We start from the raw sequence: 19,824 nt of genomic DNA on the forward strand, positions 1-19,824 counted from the left end.
TTGAGTGGTTCCCCCCACCTCTGTTTATTAGCCCTGTGGGTTTCCTCTGTTTATTTCCTAAGTAAGCAACATTGTGAGTTGTTTATTTAGCTCCTTTGCCTGTCCCCACCACCCCTTGGAGGAATTAGTCCCTTTATTTGTGCAAGAGGCTGTTATACTGCAAATATATTTTCCTATCATTCACCTTTGTCATTTCACTTAGTACACAGTATAGTGTTTCAGATAAGCCTTTAGTATTAAGTAGTCAAATTTGTCCATTTCTTTCTTCATGATATCTGGCTTTTATGCATCTCAGGAAAGATCTCCCCCCACCACCATGCCAATGTTAAAAATGTTCTCCTATATTCTATTTCAGTAATTTCATGGTTTAGGTGCTGGGGGGGTGTACTTCAGTGCCCCAGCACCACAAAAATAAATAAATAATAATTTCATGGTTTTGTTTTTATAATTCAGTCTTTAATTTATATGGAATTTATTTTTGTGCATGGTATCATTACTTTGTTTTTCTCTCCAAATGGATTTTTTTCATTCTTTCTTTCTTTTTTTTTTAATCAGGGATTGAACCCAGGGGTGCTTAACCACTGAACCACATCCCTAGCCCCTTTTTATATTTTATTTTGAGATAGGGTCTTGTTAAGTTGCTGAGGCTGACTTTGAACTTGCGATCCTCTACCGTAGTCTCCCAAGCTGCTGGGATTAGAGGCATGCACCACCATGCCCAGCTCCAAATGGAAAACCAGTTCTCCCCACTGCATTTATCAGATAGTCACTGTGCCCATTGATCTCAAATGCCCTTTTAAATCTTATACTAAATGCCCATGTAGTCATGAGTTTGTCTATAAATCTGTCCTGTGCCAATGTGACTATCCATGCTTTTTCTGTGCTTTTTCCCATTCTTCAAAACTTTCAATTGAAATTGCAATAAATCTGGGGATAATTTACCTCGTCTCTGGTTATTTCTTTTGGATTTTATAGTTTTAGTTACATAGGTCTTGAACTTATAATTGTAATACTCAATAGTGAGATCATTTTATATTATAATTTATAACTGATTATGATTAGTCCTAACTAATCCTAACTTATGTATATTAATATTCAGCCATCAATGAGTTCTTTTATTTGCTCTATTAAGTTTTTCAATTGATTTGCTTGGATAGTCTAGATAAACAATGATATCATCTGAAAGTTGTAGGGTTTTTCATTTTCTGGGTACTTATACATGTTGCCACTTTTTATAGCTTTGTTTCATTGTCCAGAACCATCAGAACAATATTGCATAATAGTAATTAGAAAAGGCAACTTAATCTTGTTCCTATCTTTAATGAGAAAGTTTCTAATGTTTTCTTGTTAAGTATGATGTTTATTGTTGATGTCCTTAGATAATTTCTTAAAATCACATTAAGAAATTTATTTTTGGGAGGCTGAGGCAGGAGGATTAAGAGTTCAAAGCTGGCCTTGCAAAAGCAAGGCACTAAGCAACTCAGTGAGACCCTCTCACTAAATAAAATACAAAATAGGGCTAGGGATGTGACTTAGTGGTTGAGTGCCCCTGAGTTTAATTCCCCGATACTCCCCGCCCAAAAAAAAGAAATTTATTTTTTGTTCCTTGTTTATTAAGAATTTTGTTATTACTATTCTTTTGTTTTTGTTATTGTTTTTTGCAGGTTGAGGATCAAACCCAGGCCTGGCTCTTGCTAGGCAAATGTTCTATCACTGAGACACATCCTGAACCCCAGTAGTTTTCATTTTTACCTTAGGAATAGATGTCATTTGGGATTCTGCGAGGGTGTCCTTTCACTTTTTACTATGAAAATTAAAATCGATGTATTTCTTTATGTTGACCATTTTTTAGTTACCAAAAGGAAAAACCCTACTTGATCATGATATTCTATTATTTTAATTCACAGCTAGTTCCTATTTAGTAATATTTTATTTAGGCTATTATCTATATTCATAAATGTAATCATAAAGATTTTTGTGGTATTGGGAATGGAACCTAAGATCTTGCATTTATTAGGCAAGTGCTCTAACAAGACTTTCTTAAATTTTTATTCTGAGACAGGGTCTCATTAAGTTGCCCAGGCTGACCTACTAGCAATCCTCCTGCCTCAGCCCTCAAATAGCTAGAATTACAAGCATGTACCACTGTGCTAGGCTGTAAATGTAATCAATTTTGAATGAAATGTGTGTGATTTGTCAGGTTTTCTTGTACATTTTATACTAATATCTTTTAATGAATTTGTAAGTTTTCATATTTTTGGATATGATAATATGTTTCCTCTTTGGCATTTCAAGGGAAATTGGTCACAGGACTCCTCCGTCCCTGCCCTCACACCCCCAAAGACACTACCTGCCATGTACTTTAAGTCACCTCTAGGTCACTTATACTACCTATATATTCTTATACAGTGTGAGTGTTATTTAAATAGTTGTTATACTATATTATTTAGGGGATATTTTTTTTAAAGTCTGTTTATGTTCAGTGCAGATGTAATTTTTAAAAATATTTTTGATCTGTGGTTGGTTGAATCCACAGATATAAAACCTGTGGATACAGAAGGCTGACTGAATGTGTGCACATGATATGTATGTGTAGAAGTAGGTTTTTTGTGTGTGTGGTACCAGAATTGAACCCAGTGGTGCTTTACCACTGAGCTACATCTTCAGCCCTATTTATTTATTTTTAATTTTAAGACAGGGTCTAGCTAAATTGCTGAAGCTGGTCTTGAACTTGCCATCCTCCTGCCTCAGCCTCCCAAGTTGCTGGGATTACAGGCATGTGTCACTGCACCTGGTTTACAAGTAGATTCTATATATTCACACATATATATTCACATACACATACATGTATAGGTACACACACATTAGAACCTATTTTGTCTATCACTATGAAGAGTAAAATATGACTTTTCTTCCAGCCAAGATAAAACCTTTAGCATACTTTTTCTTTCCCTATCTTTCCCTTCCTACTTTCATACTGAGTTGAAATAATGTTAACTTGTGGTTTCAGATTATTGCCTTTTCTATTTTAAATATCTATTTTAACAATTATTAAGCTTCATAATCACAATACAATTAGTCATAACCTTAGATTTAATTGGTTTCATTGCTCACATTTTTTTCTCTAGTATATCTGTCTCTTTCTCTTTCTTTCCCCGCCCCTTTCTCTCTCTCTCTTTCTTTGTCTTTCCCTTTATTGAAATATTTAATGTGATTGGCTGGAATACTATAACATCAAGTAATTTAGTTATTTTATTTTTGGACCTTAAGTGTCTTAATTTGCATGTCCTTATTTTGCTGTCACACATAAAGGAAATTTTAGTTTGCTGTAAAATTCTGGGGTTGCAATCACAATTCTTACATCTTGGAAAATGTAAACATTTCTTCATAAATTTCTAGCCTCTGGTATTTCAAATGAGTAATTCTAATTATTTTTCCTCTATCAGTAGTCTGGTTTTTTGCTTGCTAAGAATCCTTATATAATTGTTTCTTCTTGGAAATCATTGAAAAGGTGTATTGGGTACAGGTCTTTCTCTTCTTCCAGTAATCCTCCATGACCATTGTTGATTTGAACACTCAAGTCTTCAGCTCAGTAAATTTGTCTTCTACTGTTTTATATATTAATTCCCTATTTGTTTTGATTTTTACTGCTATCATTATATGGATGGATATTACCATACATCATTATATTTGGAACTCCAAATCCATCCTGTATATCATCTTCCTTTTTTCTTCCTATAGATTCTATCACTTTGCCTTTTTCCGCACAGATTCTCAGAGAGCTCCTTGAACTGATTTTCTAATTCATCAACTCCTTTTTTTTCCTGTAGACATTTTTCAGTGTTTTATTACCTGGGTGGGGTTGTTTTTATTCCCCAGCAATCATGTTTTGTTTTGTTTTTTAATTGCCAGAAGAGCTTAGTGTTCTCAGGATGCTTTTCCTTGACAGCCTCTTCTTGTTTGCTCAGTGTACTATGTTCTTAAATATCTCTGGGAAAAAAAAAAAAGTCAGCATGTACCAAAGTTTTGTTTCCTATGTCATCCCTTTCTCACTGGGGGCTGAGAGACTTACTGTCAGGTCTTCCATTTTGACTGCTGATTTCTGTGTAGGTCCTGTGGTTCTGGGTCATGACTATGTACATAAAGATTGACATTCAGATTGTTCAGTATTGGCAGCTGATGTGGGCTGGCAGCAATTGCAAATAGCACAGTTTACTCTTCCTTCTCCTGCAGTGAGGACAGAGCTGTTCCCAGAGCCCCAGATGGACTCGGCTTATAAGTAGTCCCATGTCCACTGGAGGAGTAGGTGTATTTGTCCCCAGTCTTGATCCATTTTAGGTTCTCCTGCTGAGGCCCTGAAATTAGATCAACAAAAGACAGATAATCAAGAAAACGCCAAGTTTATTAGCTTGTATATTGTTCTTATACATGGGAGTATCCAGGAATAAGAGTCGGTTAGAATTCGACTTATATAGCATCTTAACAAAAGAAAAACAAAGTTTTAAAGAAGTGATAAGATGAAAGAAAAGGGCCAGTGCAGTGTAATCCTAGTGGCTCAGGAGTTTGAGGCAGGAGGATCAAAAATTCAAAGCCAGCCTCAGCAATTTAGCGAGGTTCTGAAGCAACTTAGTGAGACCCTGTCTCTAAATAAAATATAAAAAAAGGGCTGGGAATGTGCTGAGTAGTTAAGCACCACGGGGCTCAATCCCTGGTACCAAAAAAACAAAAAACCAAACAACAACAAAAAAAAAGAAAAAATAAGAAAGAAAGAAAAGATTTCCAAGGTGGCAACTGCAGGAAGGTAAACATAGAGGGAAACTAAAGGAGTGCGGGTTGTTTGTGCGGCCCGTCTTGGTGCCAACTTTTTATCTTCGTCATGACCATAAATCTTCCCTGAGAGAGGAGATTTATAGCAGCCTTCATGTCCCAGAAGTTTCTGCTTTTTTCATATAAAGGAAGCTTTGGGAAGGCTGTTTTCTGTATCTGTTGTTTCTCATTTGCCTCCAGCTCAGAATAATAGTGGGCCAAAGTGTCATGTTTTGACCCACTACACTGGGCAAGGCTGGTCCAGCCAGCAAGAAGGCAGGATTCTTGTCCCTTGAGCAAGGAGGATGGTTATAAAAAAACCTGGCCATGTTGTTTACAGACCATACACCTATACTCCCAGCTCACTGTTTGACTATTTACCAGTACTTATAGGGAAAACTCACTATTTCTTTGCAAAACCTCAGTTCCATGAATAACCCACAACTACCTTCTGATCTTAAGTCAGTAATAAACCACCCCATCATTTGCTACTGAGCTGACTTGGGGCTCATACTGGGGAGCAGTTCAAGAGGTGGCTTTAAACCCAGGACTGGTGTGGGTGTGGGGGTACCCTCTGGCTACTGGCATTTGATCAACATGCTTGTGGAGCCTATTCTCTTAGCACATGTTCGTGTCACACCTACTTTGTGGCATGTTGTCTGCTAGGTGATAAATGGGGTATAAATATGAACAGCTAGAGTGAAACTTGGCTCTCTGTGAGGTTACCATGTGGTAGAAGAACCAAATTGGCAATGAATAATCAAGACTTCAGAGTGGCATGAGGAAGCCTGTGTCACTTGCTGTCCGTTGTGCCTGTGTTTTCATAGAGGGGTTATGTGGCAGTAGCCCTTGACCAGCATATGCTGACATCCAGTGTGTGTTCAGGCAACTGTGGGAGCACAGCGGAAGAAGGCAGGCAGGCACAACAGCCAGTGATCCCAGAAAAGACATGTGCCTAGCCTGGATTGGCAGGGGGAGGTCCCTTTCAAGAAGATGTCACACTCAGCATGCTGTGTAAGGATGACAGAGAAGAGGGGCTATGTGTGCAAGGCAGAGGCACTGGTGAGTCTGCATCTCTGGAACTGTGATAATGGGGTTTACATGGGAACAGGGACAAAAACAGTGAGCTGGGATCAGACAGGGCTTGGAAGAAGTTAGGACTCTAACCTGCAATTTCCAGAACACTGGACGTACTCAGCTTACCCCTTTCTCATGCACGTGCCCTTGTCTTACCAGTGGATATCCAGTAGATTACTGTGTGAATCCCACTGATGGGTGTTGAGGAGGGAGTGCATGGTTAAATTCTCTCCCTATACTCTGCTACTTTGACTCAATGGGGCAACTTTAGGAGCAGAGAGATCAGTATTTATTTATTTAATTGCATACTTATTTATATTTCACCCCATTCCACCAAGATTTTGATGGGATTTACACCATATTTTGAATATATTCAGAAACTGAAGCTGAAGAATCTGAACAGGAGAAAAGGAGCCCCATTCGGAGTCTGAGGCCATGCAGTAGGAATGAGGCCTGTAAGATGGCAGAGATGGAAGGGTGGAGGGGAGGTTGGCATCTCGCATTACCAGGGCATGCAGGACCACAGGGAGCCCTGGGAAGCACTGGCTGGGAGTGAGGGGGCTTTCACTCCCTGTGCCTAGGACTGCAGGTGGAGCTGAGGTCCCTATATGTCTAAAACTTGGTCTGTTGGGATAGGGGAATTAATCCAGGGGCATCAAAGCCTAGAACTTGGATTGTATTTCAATGGAGAAAACAAAAGATCTATTAATTGAGTTTAAGAACTGTGCCAGATCATAAGTGGGAGAAAGTTCCCAAGACCAGAAGCTACAGTGATTGGCAACAGGTGATTAAAAAGCATCCAGACAGCCCCAGGCAGGGTCAGGGCAGAGCATTCAGTGACAAAACTGCTGACAGAGCAGGGAAGGGCCAAGCTGCTGGCTGAAGAGGAGTTGGAAGAGACAGATGCTGGCTGGGCGTGGTGATGTGTGCCTGTAAGCCCAGTGTCTTGGGAGGCTGAGGCAGGAGCATTTCTAGTTCAAGGCCAGCATAGGCAACTTAAGGAGACCCTGTCTCAAAATGAAAAGGTCGAGTGTGGAGAAAAAGAAAGGAGAGATGAAAAGGGCTGGGGATGTAGCTCAGTAGCTCCTGAGTTCAATCCCCAGTATGGCAGAGAAAGAAGGAAAGAAAGGACAGATGCCAATGGGGTAGGACTGATGAAGCCAGCCTACTGTTGAAGGTGCGAGCTCTAAGGAGGCCCTCACCTGCCTTGCCCTCATGAACCTACAGTGAGCATTGCCCTAAAGTTTGTACCCTGGGCATCTTGCTGCCCTTCCTCAGTCCCAGCCCTGCCTGATGCCCCACATGCAGTGCTGAGTAAATTTCATCTTACTGGAGATGGTGATACCAGGACTGCTTCTTGATCCATGAGAAACACCACATGGTAGAAGAAGGGCTGCTGGGAGAAGCTGGGCAGCAAGACAGAAGAACAATAAATGACTCTTTTCCAAATTTTTCTGTGAACTTACTTGGGGGACTTGGTTTTAGAGCAAGAGCAACTATTTTCCTTTTCATAAAGGAACCTCAAAGTTCCATTTGGTAGAATAATATGTGGATAAAAGGGGCTCCCTCCACCAGTCCCTTTGGATATTTTAGAGAAAGAAGCAATGAATTTAAGCCAAGATCAGGGTTAGGGCTAGTGGCCCTGTCTCAGTTCTCATGGAGACTGATCTCTCCTTTTCCAGCTGTGGGAATGGGCTCCACTGCTTAGGTGTGGAGGCCTTGGACATTTTAGAAGGGCGTTGAACACAAGATTGAAGTTAGCAGTTGATGCTGAACTGATAAAATTAAGCTAACTGGAATTACATCAGTCCATTTGCCCAGCCAGCCATTAAGCAATCATGTATGAGGTATCTCTCCATGCCTGGTGTTGGGATGGCTGTTGCTGGATGAATGGGAATTGGTGTCCTTGGAGTCTGAATCTACAGAGAGCTTCAGTCGTGGATAAGTTGTATATGCACAGTTCTGTGCCCCATGGCAAGGACCCACAGGTGCAGATAAAGTGCCACAGCAATTTTAAGAAGCAAGACTTTGCATTTAATTAGGTGGAGAATTAGGAAAACCTTGGTAAAAGAGTCAGTATTGAGCTATATGTTGAAGAGGTTTTCTAGTCCTTGAGCTGTATGTTGAAGAGGTTTGTTAGTTTCTGTGAGTTTTGATGATAATAAATCATTTAAATTACTGAGAAACATTTTAAGTTAGTGGCTTAAGCAAAAACATGAATGGTGGATGACATACAAGTGAATAAGGATGAGCTGGTCTCTTACCTGACCCAATTGGATATTCTGATCATGTCCCAGGGTGAAGTTCTCTGAATTTCTTGTGACTTAGCTTTCTGCCAGAAGCTATACACCCTCAATCTCAAATCTAGGGGAAGACAGTGAGAATCTCTCCTTGAATTTCAAGTTTCAATGTGTCTGCAATTGGATCAGGTTCTCTCCTTGAAAGACTGCTCAGGCTGCTGGGGGACACTCAGGTTGGCTTATACCCAAGTCATATGCTCCCAAAATGTTCTTGGACCAAGAATTAGGAGTGTGTGTCTCCCTGAAGGGAAGTCCAATTCCATAATGATGGCAGAATATAGAATGCACCTTTAATATGTCTTAAGAAAATGACTACTGCAAAGGAAAAGTACTCCAGGTATGTAGATTACAGGGGATATATTTGAAGCCAGTCTCAAGCAAAGCACCCTGACTCCTCCTGGGGACCTGGGCAGCCCCTTTCCAGTGGGGCCAGGGAATGGACTGTTCTGGTTGGATTACACCTTCCTTCTTCACACAGTAGAGCAAGATCCTGCCTTTTGAGATGTTTTCCGTGTGCTATCTTAATTTCAGCACCCTCCTACAGGATTGTAGGGGAAGAGAATTATTTCCATTGTACAAAGGAGGTGAGAGGTCAAGGAGCTACCCCACAAGGAGAGCTTGCAGAGAACAGGCTGCAAGGTGCACCTGTTTTGCTCATGCTGGCCTCTACCTTCAGGCTCCTGCAACAAGCAATAGGGGCTGAATTGCAGAAAGAATTCTGCTCCTAATTCTTTAGAACTCAAGACTGTGTTTTCCCTTTAGCTTGTATTATTAAAAGTAAGCTTTCTGTTTAAGCACTGTGAAACTTAATTTTCTTTGAATTTAACAGAAGAAAAAGAACTAACGTAAAATTAGACTTACTCCTGTAACCCAGTGGCCCTGGAAGCTGAGGCAGGAGGATCACAAGTTCAAAGTCAGCCTCAGCAACTTAGTGAGCCTAGGTAACTTAGTGAGACCCCCATCTCAAAATAAAAAATAAAAAGGGCTGAAGATGTGACTCAGTGGTTATATGCCCCTGGGTTCAATCCTCCCCCCAAAAAAAGAAAAGAAAAGAAAAATAGACTTGCCAAGCTTCAAAGATATATCTTCTTAAATATCTTTCTAGGGGCTCAGTGGTAGAGCCCTTGCCTAGCATGTGTGAGTCCCTAGCATCTCAAAACAAATCTTAAAAGATCCCTCTAAGATTAATAACAAAAAATACTAAGACATTAAGTATGTTAGTTTGTTTTCAATGAAATGCTTCCATATTAAACAGTAGTAACTGAATCTTGGCTATGAAAGATCAGGAATATTCAGTTCCCACTCTTCTAGTTTTGGGTCCATGTAAAAAGGGCTATAACGGTTGGCACTGGTTCTTTCACCTTAACCTTGCTTTTTCTAAATTTTGTATATATATTTATTTATTTATTTTATTATTACTATTTTTAAAATTTTTCAGTGCTGGGGATCAAACTCAGGGCCTCACCCATTCTAGGCAGGTAGTCCACAATTGAGCTACATCCCTGACCCCCAAGTTCTGTATTTCAGTTGAGCTCCTCTTTGAATGGATGCTATCAACAAGCAGTTTCTTCAAGAAGGTCTTCTGTGTTTTGAGTTCCTTGAGTCTCTTGGTGCTGAGAATGTCTCTGCTTACTCTTACACTTGAATGGCACCTTGGCTGGGTATAATAGTCGTGGGTCACAGTCTTTTCTTTGTAGACACTGATACACTGTCTTCGATCATCTAATGTTCATGAACAGAGGGCTGAGGCCAAACTGATTTGCTTTTTCTGTCTTGAAATCTAATAAATTCTTGAAATTTATTAATTAACTAAGTTGTCTTGGTGTTAAGCATTTCATATCAAATTATTCTGGAATACAGAATGCTCCTTCAATCTAAAAATTCTGTTCCTTCAATGAAATTTTTTGTTACTCCTCCTCCTCTGACTTTGTTTTCTTCCTTCTCATTGCTTTCTTTTTCTTGGATTATTACCACTAGGATTACAATTGTTTTGTTGATTTAAGTGTTTTCAGATTAGTGAACTAACATTTATATTACTACAATTTGAGGGAACTTATTTATTTAATGACTATTGAATGAGTAACCAATATCAGAACCACCATATACAATCAAAGCTATATAAGAATAATTTTCTACACATTTTTCTAAAAGTACTTGAGAATATCAGAATTATTTATGTCACATACAGTTACTGCCTATTTTCTACATTACTGGATTCAATTAACATTTATGATTAACTTAGTAATCGAATTTTGTAACAAATTCCTGCTATCCAGATTTTACACTAGGGATATGTTCTGCCAAAGCTTTTAGGGTTGGTGAGGTATTTCAAGATTGGCACAACTAAATGGAACTGTTTTTAACCATATGTTACTTGTCTACTGTAGTGTTGTGTTATTGTTACCTTAAACATGAAACATCTTTTTACTTGTGCTTACCTTTAATTGACTGATTATTTTAGCTATTCCCATCTCTTTGGACATTTCACTTACTGAAAGCAAATCAGATTTAAGTAAAAATAACAGTAATCATTGTATTTTCTAGGTAATAAGCTTTGTTTTATTTCTTGCAATGTTTACTGGCCGGCAAATCCATATTATGTTAATGTTTGCCAGCATTTAATACTATATAATTGTGGTATATTGTTAGGAAAGTCAATGAATTTCCCCAGGTGATCTAACTTTCCTCCAAAAATTGAATTTCCTTTCTTAGCATATAACAGATATGACAGACACAATTTTGATTGTAAGGGGTGATATTGCTATCACCTCTACTTCTGATGGTAATAATCATGCTTTTAAAATTCCATGTTGAGCTGGGCACAGTGGTGCATGCCTGTAATCCCAGCGATTTGGGAGGCTTAAGCAGGAGGATCAGGAGTTCAAAGCTAACCTCAGCAAAAGCAAGGTGCTAAGCAACTGAGTGAGACCCTGTCTCTAAATAAAATGCAAAATAGGGCTGGAATGTGGCTCAGAGGTCGAGTACCCTTGACTTCAATCCCTGGTACTCCCCCTGCCAAAAAAAATTCCATGTTGATGACACTAAGGAAAGTAGATTGGGATTGGAGAGACCAAGGCAAAAAGGCCAAGTACAAGATGGTGCCCTGGGAGATGAGCAATAATCAAGGCAAGAACAAAGGCAGCAATAATGGGAACTGATGTGACAGGTTGAGGAGCCAGAATTCTGACTTTACCATCTTTGCACCCCAGGCTCATGCCTTCACGAAGTGGTTATTCATCATTTAAAAAAATTTTTTTCTGGGTAAGGATTGAACCCAGGGCCTTATGCATGCAAGACAAGTGCTGTACACTGTGCTATATTCTCATTCCCATAGTTTTTTAAAGTTTTCACCCAGGACACTGAATGATGAATTATTTTTTGAAGTGATCCAGCATCCATTGGGATGACCCTGTGGTCCCTGGCTTGAGTGGCTGTCAAGTGGCAGTGCCACTCACTGCCCTACTGAAGGGAAGAGGAGCAGGAATGCGTGCAGCAACATACCTGCTACTTACAGAATAAGTGAACTTTCTCTTCCTCATTCTTGTGTGCAGGGCCAGCATAAGATATGCGAAAGAGAAAGTGCTTCCTTCTCTCACTTATTTCCTTGTTGCTTCTCTAACTTCTTGTATTTTCCTCTCTGAGTTCTCAGGCTTTCTTGTCTCTTCCTCACCTTCTCAAAACCAATGAATACCCAACCACACTGGCGCATGCTTGTTAATCCCAGCGACTCTGGAAGTGACACAGGAATATCTCAAGTTCAAGGTCAGCCTTGGCAATTTAGCAAAATCCTGTCTCAAAATTAAAAATAAAAAGGGTTGAGGATGTGGCTCAGAGATTAAGAGCTCCTGGGTTCAATCCCCAGTACCCAAAACAAAAAAACAAAACAACAATAATAAAAAACAATGAGTAGTTGGGGGGAGGTCAGTAGAAACAATGTGTTCACTCTTCTAAAATAATCCAGGTTCTAGAATGACTCTCTCTGGCTTTAGAAATCTTGTTTCCTCATATCTTGGCACCAAAGAGATAGCATGAAATTGTTCTGGTTAAATATTCATACTACTGTTTAAATGACTGATGGTTTCTTTAATTGCTCTGTATTTATCTGAATTTCCAAAAGAGCTGCTCCTTTGCTACTTCACCAAAGTGAAAGCTTAAAGTTGCCGTGTGGAGGTGGAGGACTGGGGGGCCATTCAGGCAAACCAGGGCCTTCCCTGGCGTCCTGCTCTGGTGCCAGCTCCACCAGTTCTATTTTCATAGCGCTTTTTCTTCCTGTATTCTAGTTACCTTGTTTTCTAAAACAGCAGAGATGACCTGTTCCTTTGTCTCCAGCAGGAAGTGTGACTGGACCAGAATGACATGTGTATGCTGGGAAGGAGACAGCCCAGGGAACACATTCAGTGGTGCTGTCTCTTTACTGTCTGAGCTGGAGAGGTTCACCCTTCAGCATCAGGGCTACCTCCACCATGTATGTGTGTGGCTACTGCCCCCTATTCCTTGATAGCTCCAGAATGCCCAGTGTGTACTGGCATTGTGCTGGGCACATCATATATACCAGCCTGACCTTGTCCTCATGATAGTCTATGAGGGAAGCATTATCATTCTTGTTTTGCAGGTGGAGAAATTAGGATTCAGAGAGACTTTGCTCAAAGAGTCAGCTAGGGACTAGGAGAGCTCAGATTCAGTCCCAGCTGTCTCCTCCGGAATTCATACCTTTTCTGCTGTTCTGTGGCCCTGGTGTGGCAGTTTAGACATGGGAACTTTAGGATGGGGAAGCTGAGAACCCAGAAAACTTGTCAAGGCTTCTATTAAAATATTAAAAAGGTTGGAAATTCACTGAACAGTCATAAAGGAATAAGCAAAACTATATTCCAGGGAAAGAGAGAAAGCTTTGTTGTAATGCCTACATGGGGTATTCTTTGAGGGTTCTTTATTGCCTCCTATTTAAAGTCCAAATTCCTTGGCTTAGAATTGGTTATAGAAACTTTTGGAAGATCTAAATTGATGAGAAGGAGTGGAGGGAGAAGAGATCACTCCCACTGTATTACCATAGACTTTTCCCTTCTTGCAGTCTCCTGTCATCATCTAAAACAAAATGAACAACACTTAATGTAATATAACTTGCCTTCTTATGGCATTACATAAATCATGAATGTCTTTGCAAAAAAAAGTATAGTTTTGAATTTTTAGGCAGTAGCATCTGTGGGTTGTATGATTCTTCCATTTCTTGGGCAATTTTAAGTTCTTTACCATCATGAGATAAAGAGTTGACTACAATTTCTCTTTCACGTGTCGTTTTTCTCGTTTTAACTCCAAAATCCATTGGAAATATATCTGTATGTGAAGAAAGAAGCAAGTCTGTCATTTGGTTCCTGCCCCCACTCCCCCAGTGCCAGCCAGTTTTCCTGGTTCCCATTCTTGAAAATCCCTTTAATTTGGGATGCTGTTTGAGTACCGTGTTCTTTTTTGTTGTTGTTTTTGTTTGCTTGTTTTTGAGATGAGGTCTTGCCATGTTGTCCAGTCTGATCTTAAACTCATGGGCTACACTGATCCTCCTGCCTTAGCCTCCCAAGTAGGTGGGACTACAAGCATGTGCCACTACACCAAGCAACACTCTTTTAATAATGGCAGTTATGAAAAGTGTCTTTTAACTAAGAAAAGTCCCATTCCTTATTCTGATTTTTCAGAAAATTTTTAGCTATTTGCTGTTTATCCATTCATTTGACTCAGTATCAAAATCTAATTCGCAATTGGATTAAAATTCCTTTAATTCTTTGTATTAACTTGAGAGTTAATCTTATACTATTTGGTATCTCTAATTGGGACCTTGTTATACTTTTCTGGATTTTTTTAGTCTTTCAGTGTTTTTTTTTTTGTCATTTTCTTCATATCATGTTAGGATTATGTCTAGGTATTTTGTAGCTTTTTGTGGAGGGGTATTGCTGTTGTGAATGGGACCATGCACCTTCCCCCATTCTTTTCTTTTCTTTCTCTTTTTCAGTGCTGGGGTTGAGCCCAGGACCTTGCACATGCCAGGCAGGCACTTTACCCCTGAGCTGCACTCCCAGCCCCTATATTTTTTTCCATTTGCTTTACTGGGATAGAATTAAGCACCGCCCCCAAACCTGCCCCCGCAACCCTCTGTTAATTCTATTACAATCTAGCCACTTTGCTGAGCAATTTCTTATGATTAACTCAACGGCATTTAGTTTATTCTTTTAAATATTCCAGGAACAGGAACAAGTAAGTTATTTGCCTTTCCAAAGAGACCTTTCCCTATGTGTGTGTTGGGTTTGGGTTCTTGCTGAGGTGCTCCCTGTGGGCAGGTGCCCACCTCACTTGTGGTCTCCCCCATTTTGCCAAGCATACAGTATTGACTCGGTGAGTGTCCCTTGGATGACTAAGGTCAGTTAACTAAGAAGGTCGTTCCTGTCCTGAGGAGAGCCCCTGGATGGGTCACTCCAGTTCAAAGTCTGCACCTCAGTCTTATCAGAGGGCTGGGGGCTCTAGGGGGTGGGTGGCCAAGGGCATAGAGTTAACATCAGACCCACATCTACCCAGTCCTGTCTCTGCTCCAGGTGCTGCTTACCTTAGTCACAGACCCTGTCTCTGAGTGACGATCTGTCTTACTTAGATCAGATTTCCTAAGGCTGGAAGAGCTGAACACTTGTGATCCATTGACAACACCTATTCCTCTCTCCCACACTCTGTTCTCCAGAAGCCTCTGCTGGCCTGGAATAAGTCTCCAGTGTTTGGTCAGGAGGATCAAGCCCTAAGACTTGACCACCTAGGGTGGCTTGGGAACTTTGAGAGCTGGTGAAGCTGAGAACCAGTGCCTGGTGCCATGAGTCAGGAGTCAAGCTTGTCAGCCGGCTGTTAGTAGTTCCAGAAAAATTTGATCTTGGTAATTTAAGCCAAAGTAGCCCCAGCTAAGACCCTTTTCCTGGTCTCAGGTGGGCTGACTTTTTCTTACCATTGTTGGTGTGAGCAAATTACAACAATATTTCTGGGAAATTAGCTAACAATATTTTTCCTGGTAATATCTGAAGAAGCAACATTGCAGTTGTTAAAGGCATGAACTTAGCCTTCCTGCCTGGGATTTTATATTAATTTCATATGGCTTCTATAACAAAATTCATTTTGCCACAAATTTTGGGACTTAAAAATGTATTATCTTAAAGATGTATTATCTTGTCCATCTGGAGATCAGAATGAATCAAATGAGTCTGAGATTAAAGGGCCAGCAGGGCTTTGTTCCTTTTAGGCGACTCTTGGGGAGAATTATTTTCCTTGCCTTTCCCAGCTTCTAGAAGGTGCTTGAATTGCTTGGTACATGACCCCTTCCATCCTCAGAGCCAGCAGCGTAGCATCCCTCCAGCCTCTGCTCCCATCACATCTCCTCTCACTCTCCTGCCTCCCTCCTCTTTCCTTTATAATGACTCTTGGGATTACATTGGATCCACCCAGATAATCTATCTCAGAATTCCTAATTCAGTCACACCTTCAAAGTCCCTACCACATGTAAAGTAACATTCACAGGTTTGATAGGAGGATTAATTAATATGGTAAAAACCTACGAAAGTGTCTGCTAGCTAAAAAAATACATATATATTAAATGGATAAAAAAATGTATATATTTATGGTGTAAACAATGATGTTTTGAAATATGTATACATTGTGAAATGGCTAAATCCTCCTAATTAACATAGCCATTATCTCACAAACTAAATATTAATTAAATATATAAAGTACATAGAATATTACAAATATTGCTACACTCTGATGTAGCAATCCTCTTATTTGTACTTTATTTCATAGAAACAGAAGAGTGTAAAACATTTAATAACATGGATATTATTAAATCATTGTTCATATTGGAAAAAGAAAAAGGAAGGAAAGAGAAAATTCACAAACAGGAAATCACAGGAATGTCTGTCAAAAGGAGAATGACTGAACCCATTGTCTATCTGGAAAATGATGGATCTATTAAAGAGAATACGAGCTGGGTGTGGTAACATGTACCTGTAATCCCAGAGACTTGGGAGGCTGAGGCAGGAGGATTGCAAGTTCAGAGGCCACCTCTTCAATTTAGTGACACCCTGTCCCCAAATTAAAAATAAAAAGGACTCGGGATATAGCTCAGTGGTCAAACACGCCTGCATTCAATCACCAGTACTGAAAGAGGGAGAGAAAGAGAGAGAGAATATGAGAGTATATTAGATCAACTCCTATAGAACTAGAGAAATGTCCTAAATGGAAAACTAGAGGAAAAAGTTACAAAGTGATGATGTAGCATAATCTTGTTTTTGTTTTGAGACAGAATCTTGCAATATTGCCAGGCCTGGCCTCCAACTCCTAGGCCCAAGTGACCCATCCACCTGCCTCAGCCTCTCCAGTGGTTGGGATTACAGATGTGTGCCACTGGACCTAGCCTGGCTTCATTTTTTAAAAGAACAAACAGCAACTCTCCAAATTGTTTAGATATCTGTTTTGGTTTTTTCTTCTGTGTAACAAGGATAATGATAATTCTCACCTGGAGGGCTCTTGCATAGGTTAAATGGGATGATTTCTGTCCAGTCCTTAAAATTCTACAAGCAGCAGCAGCCAGGGCATTTGTGTAAGGTGAGTTGAGTGGAGAAAGGAGGGAAGGATGCATCCTACCATGCTTACCTGGTGCTTCAGAGGTGGGGAAGTTTAGAAATGGTGGAAGGAGATTATTACTTTATTTTTGTATAATTTTGCATCTTTGCATGAATGGAGAAATTGTTACTGTAGTAACTTTTAAAAGACTGTTGTTTTATTGGTAGTTTAGGTTCTGTTAACCTAACTATTAACACTGAATTGGGAAAAGGACGAATCTAAAAACATGTCATGTTTCAAAGTTTGGTAATTTTGGAATAGGAATTTAATAATGAAAATATAATTTAATAATGAAAATATAAAGGGAAAATGGCAGGAGCGCCTTAACCCGGGGATGGCCTTGTGTGTCCACAGTATTTACTGCCGAGGCTGCTCCAAGCCGCTGTGCTGCTCCTGCGCGCTCCTGGACAGAGACCACAGTGACCTCAAGTGCGACATCAGTGCGGAGATCCAGCAGCGGCAGGAGGAGTTGGACGCTATGACACAGGCACTGCAGGAGCAGGACAGTACCTTCAGCGCCGCGCACGCACAGATGCGCTCAGCCATTGGCCAGCTGGGTCGCGCGCGTGCAGATACAGAGGAGCTGATCAGCACTCGAGTGCGCCAAGTGGTAGCCCACGTGCTGGCACAGGAGCGCGAGCTGTTGGAGGCAGTGAATGAACGGTACCAGCGAGATTACGAAGAGATGGCCTGCCAGCTTGGTCGCCTGGATGCTGTGCTGCAGCGCATCCGCACTGGCGGTGCACTGGTACAGAGGATGAAGCGCTACGCCTCCGACCAGGAGGTTCTGGACATGCACGACTTCGTGCACAAGGCGCTCAGCCGCCTGCGCCAGGAGGAGCCCCAGAGCCCGCAAGCTACCCTGCGCACCGACTGCTTCGAGGAGTTCAAGGTGCGCGTACAGGACCTCATCTCTTGCATCACCCATGGAACAGGTAAGCTCTGGTCATTTGAGGATTTATGCCTTTGCTGCTGCCTCCTGGGGAAGTCGAGGCAGAAAAGAACATCTCCATTTGACAGAAAAGGAAACTGAATTTCGATTAAGTCCTTTGGATTTCCGCAGGTATTAAGTTCCAGGGTGCAGAATAAAGGGGAGAGGAGTCCATGACCATGGGTTGCAGGTACCCCAAGAGGGCACATTTTGCTAATATATAGGACCCTATGAAATAGCTGTGACTCTCAAGGAACATGTGGAAGTTGACAAACTGCACACCCGAGAACCCAGCCTGGTATCATTTTGGCCCTCTCCAGGAGGTTCTCTTCAGCCCCCTGTTCCCAGCAATAGAGAAGACAGCTGGAACCTGGGGGCTAAGAAAACCTCTGGAGAGTGATTGGATGCTTGCTCAAAACCTTGCCCCTGGGATGGCCTGCCACCTAGACCAGCTGCCAACCTCTATGGACTCTGCCTAGTACTGGGCCCTTGGGAGCTGGAGAATGACACAGTGCTTGGCCTTGCATCAAACTCCAGGAAGTGAAGCAGCTCTGTGCCAGTCTTTCAAAATGAGTAGGGGGAGGAGGGGAGGGCACAAGATTGCCTTCAGGGCTTTTTGACTAAATCTCTAAGCTGGAATCAGAGCTCTGAGCAAGTGGTATAGGGTGCCCTTCCTGGAAAGGGGAGGGAGAATCCAACGTTATCTGGGCAGGTGTCAGTAATGGAGAGCTCACTCACTCCTCCTGGAGCTGATGAACTTTGGCTCATAAAGGTACGATCTAGAGTGAGCAAGGACTTGTGCCTTCTCTACCTAAGCAGTGAGTATTTCCCCATATCTGGGAAATAACCCTGGAGTTTAAGCAGGTTGCTTTGGATAACATAACTGGTCGGTGACGGAAGGAAGAGTTATTTTAGTCTGAAGCATGAGAAATTTTTACACTAGATTTAATAAAAGCCAGGCAGTAGGTCAGGAAGAGTATCATGGAGCTCTCACCTTATAGGAATCAGTGAGCAGAAATGGTTGTCTGCATTTTGCCTTGCTGTTGGCTCAGAGATGGAGAAATGTACACCTGGGGTTTGGAGTCAAAGGCAGTTACTCCTTCATGCTACCCCTTTCTCCCTTTTGGCGAGTTCAGGCCTACTGCAGCCAAGGGAGCGTTCCTTCCAACTGCCAGCCCCAGCCCTGGAGAATGGGGGTCCAGAGAAAACCACAGGAACTCCTCTCTGTCACTGTTCCTGGCCAGGATGCCCCTCACTGGGATGTCTCTGACCTACTGTCCATTCTCTGTGTTCTCCAGATGCAGCTGTACCCAGGAGAGCCAGCCCAGAGACTTCCAGAACTCCCAAGGAACCTTTTGATGTTGACTTGGTGAGAGGGGCTTGAGGTGTGAGGGGAGGTGGTACAGTGGTATCCCTGTGTCTGCTGGAAGAGTGCCTGAGAGGGACATCAAGTGGCTGGACTGGAACTTTTAGTGGGAGGGAGTGGAGGAAGGCATTAAGGAGGGGTTGGCTAGCTGGCTCTGGCCAAAAGTAGCTTTGGCTCTGCCAAAGTAGCTCTTAATGGGCCATGAGCTGGGTTCAAAGAGGTTAGATCTTGAGGTGGTGAGTGGTGAAGGAAATGGTTACTGGCAGCAGCCTTGTTGGATATGACAGATGACCTTCCTCTTCCCTGTGAGTCATTTTCTGGGGTCAACTTAGGTGGACTTTATCCTCATCTTTCCCTCACACATGGTTGTTGGTTGAGAGAATGGGGCCAGGAGTCTGATCTCCATCCCAGCAGCCAAGCTTCCACTGTATGACTCCAGGGACATCATATACCTAAGAGCCACAGCTTCTCAGAGTTGGAAGGCACCCGTATGCCATCTCATGTTGGCTTTTCCTTGGCAGCACCGCTGACCTGTGGGTGTCCAGCTTTCACCTGCACACCTCCAGAGACAGGAAGGTTGTTCATTCTGGAGGCAGCCACTTCCATCTCTGACTGCTTTGACTTAGAAAGTTCTTTCCTGGGTGGTGGCATCCTTCAGCACTCACAGGCATGACTCCCCTCCCCAGGATAAGCCTTCTCAGTTCCTT

The 19,824-nt window shown here is 41.7% G+C and overlaps 1 protein-coding gene across 9 annotated transcripts in view; it reads left to right on the top strand.

Annotated features, from left to right (window-relative positions):
* The window catches only part of PML (PML nuclear body scaffold), a 41,890-nt gene that overhangs the window by 3,521 nt on the left and 18,545 nt on the right, over positions 1 to 19,824 (top strand). For all 9 annotated transcript variants that reach the window (XM_079126616.1, XM_079126618.1, XM_079126617.1 and 6 more), the window contains exons 3-4: positions 17,175 to 17,755; positions 19,050 to 19,120. In XM_079126616.1, the coding sequence (XP_078982742.1) occupies positions 17,175 to 17,755; positions 19,050 to 19,120 (652 nt within the window). The remainder of the gene's footprint in view (positions 1 to 17,174; positions 17,756 to 19,049; positions 19,121 to 19,824) is intronic.

This window comes from Sciurus vulgaris, assembly GCF_902686455.1.
Source record: "Sciurus vulgaris genome assembly, chromosome: 2".
NCBI lineage: Eukaryota > Metazoa > Chordata > Mammalia > Rodentia > Sciuridae > Sciurus > Sciurus vulgaris.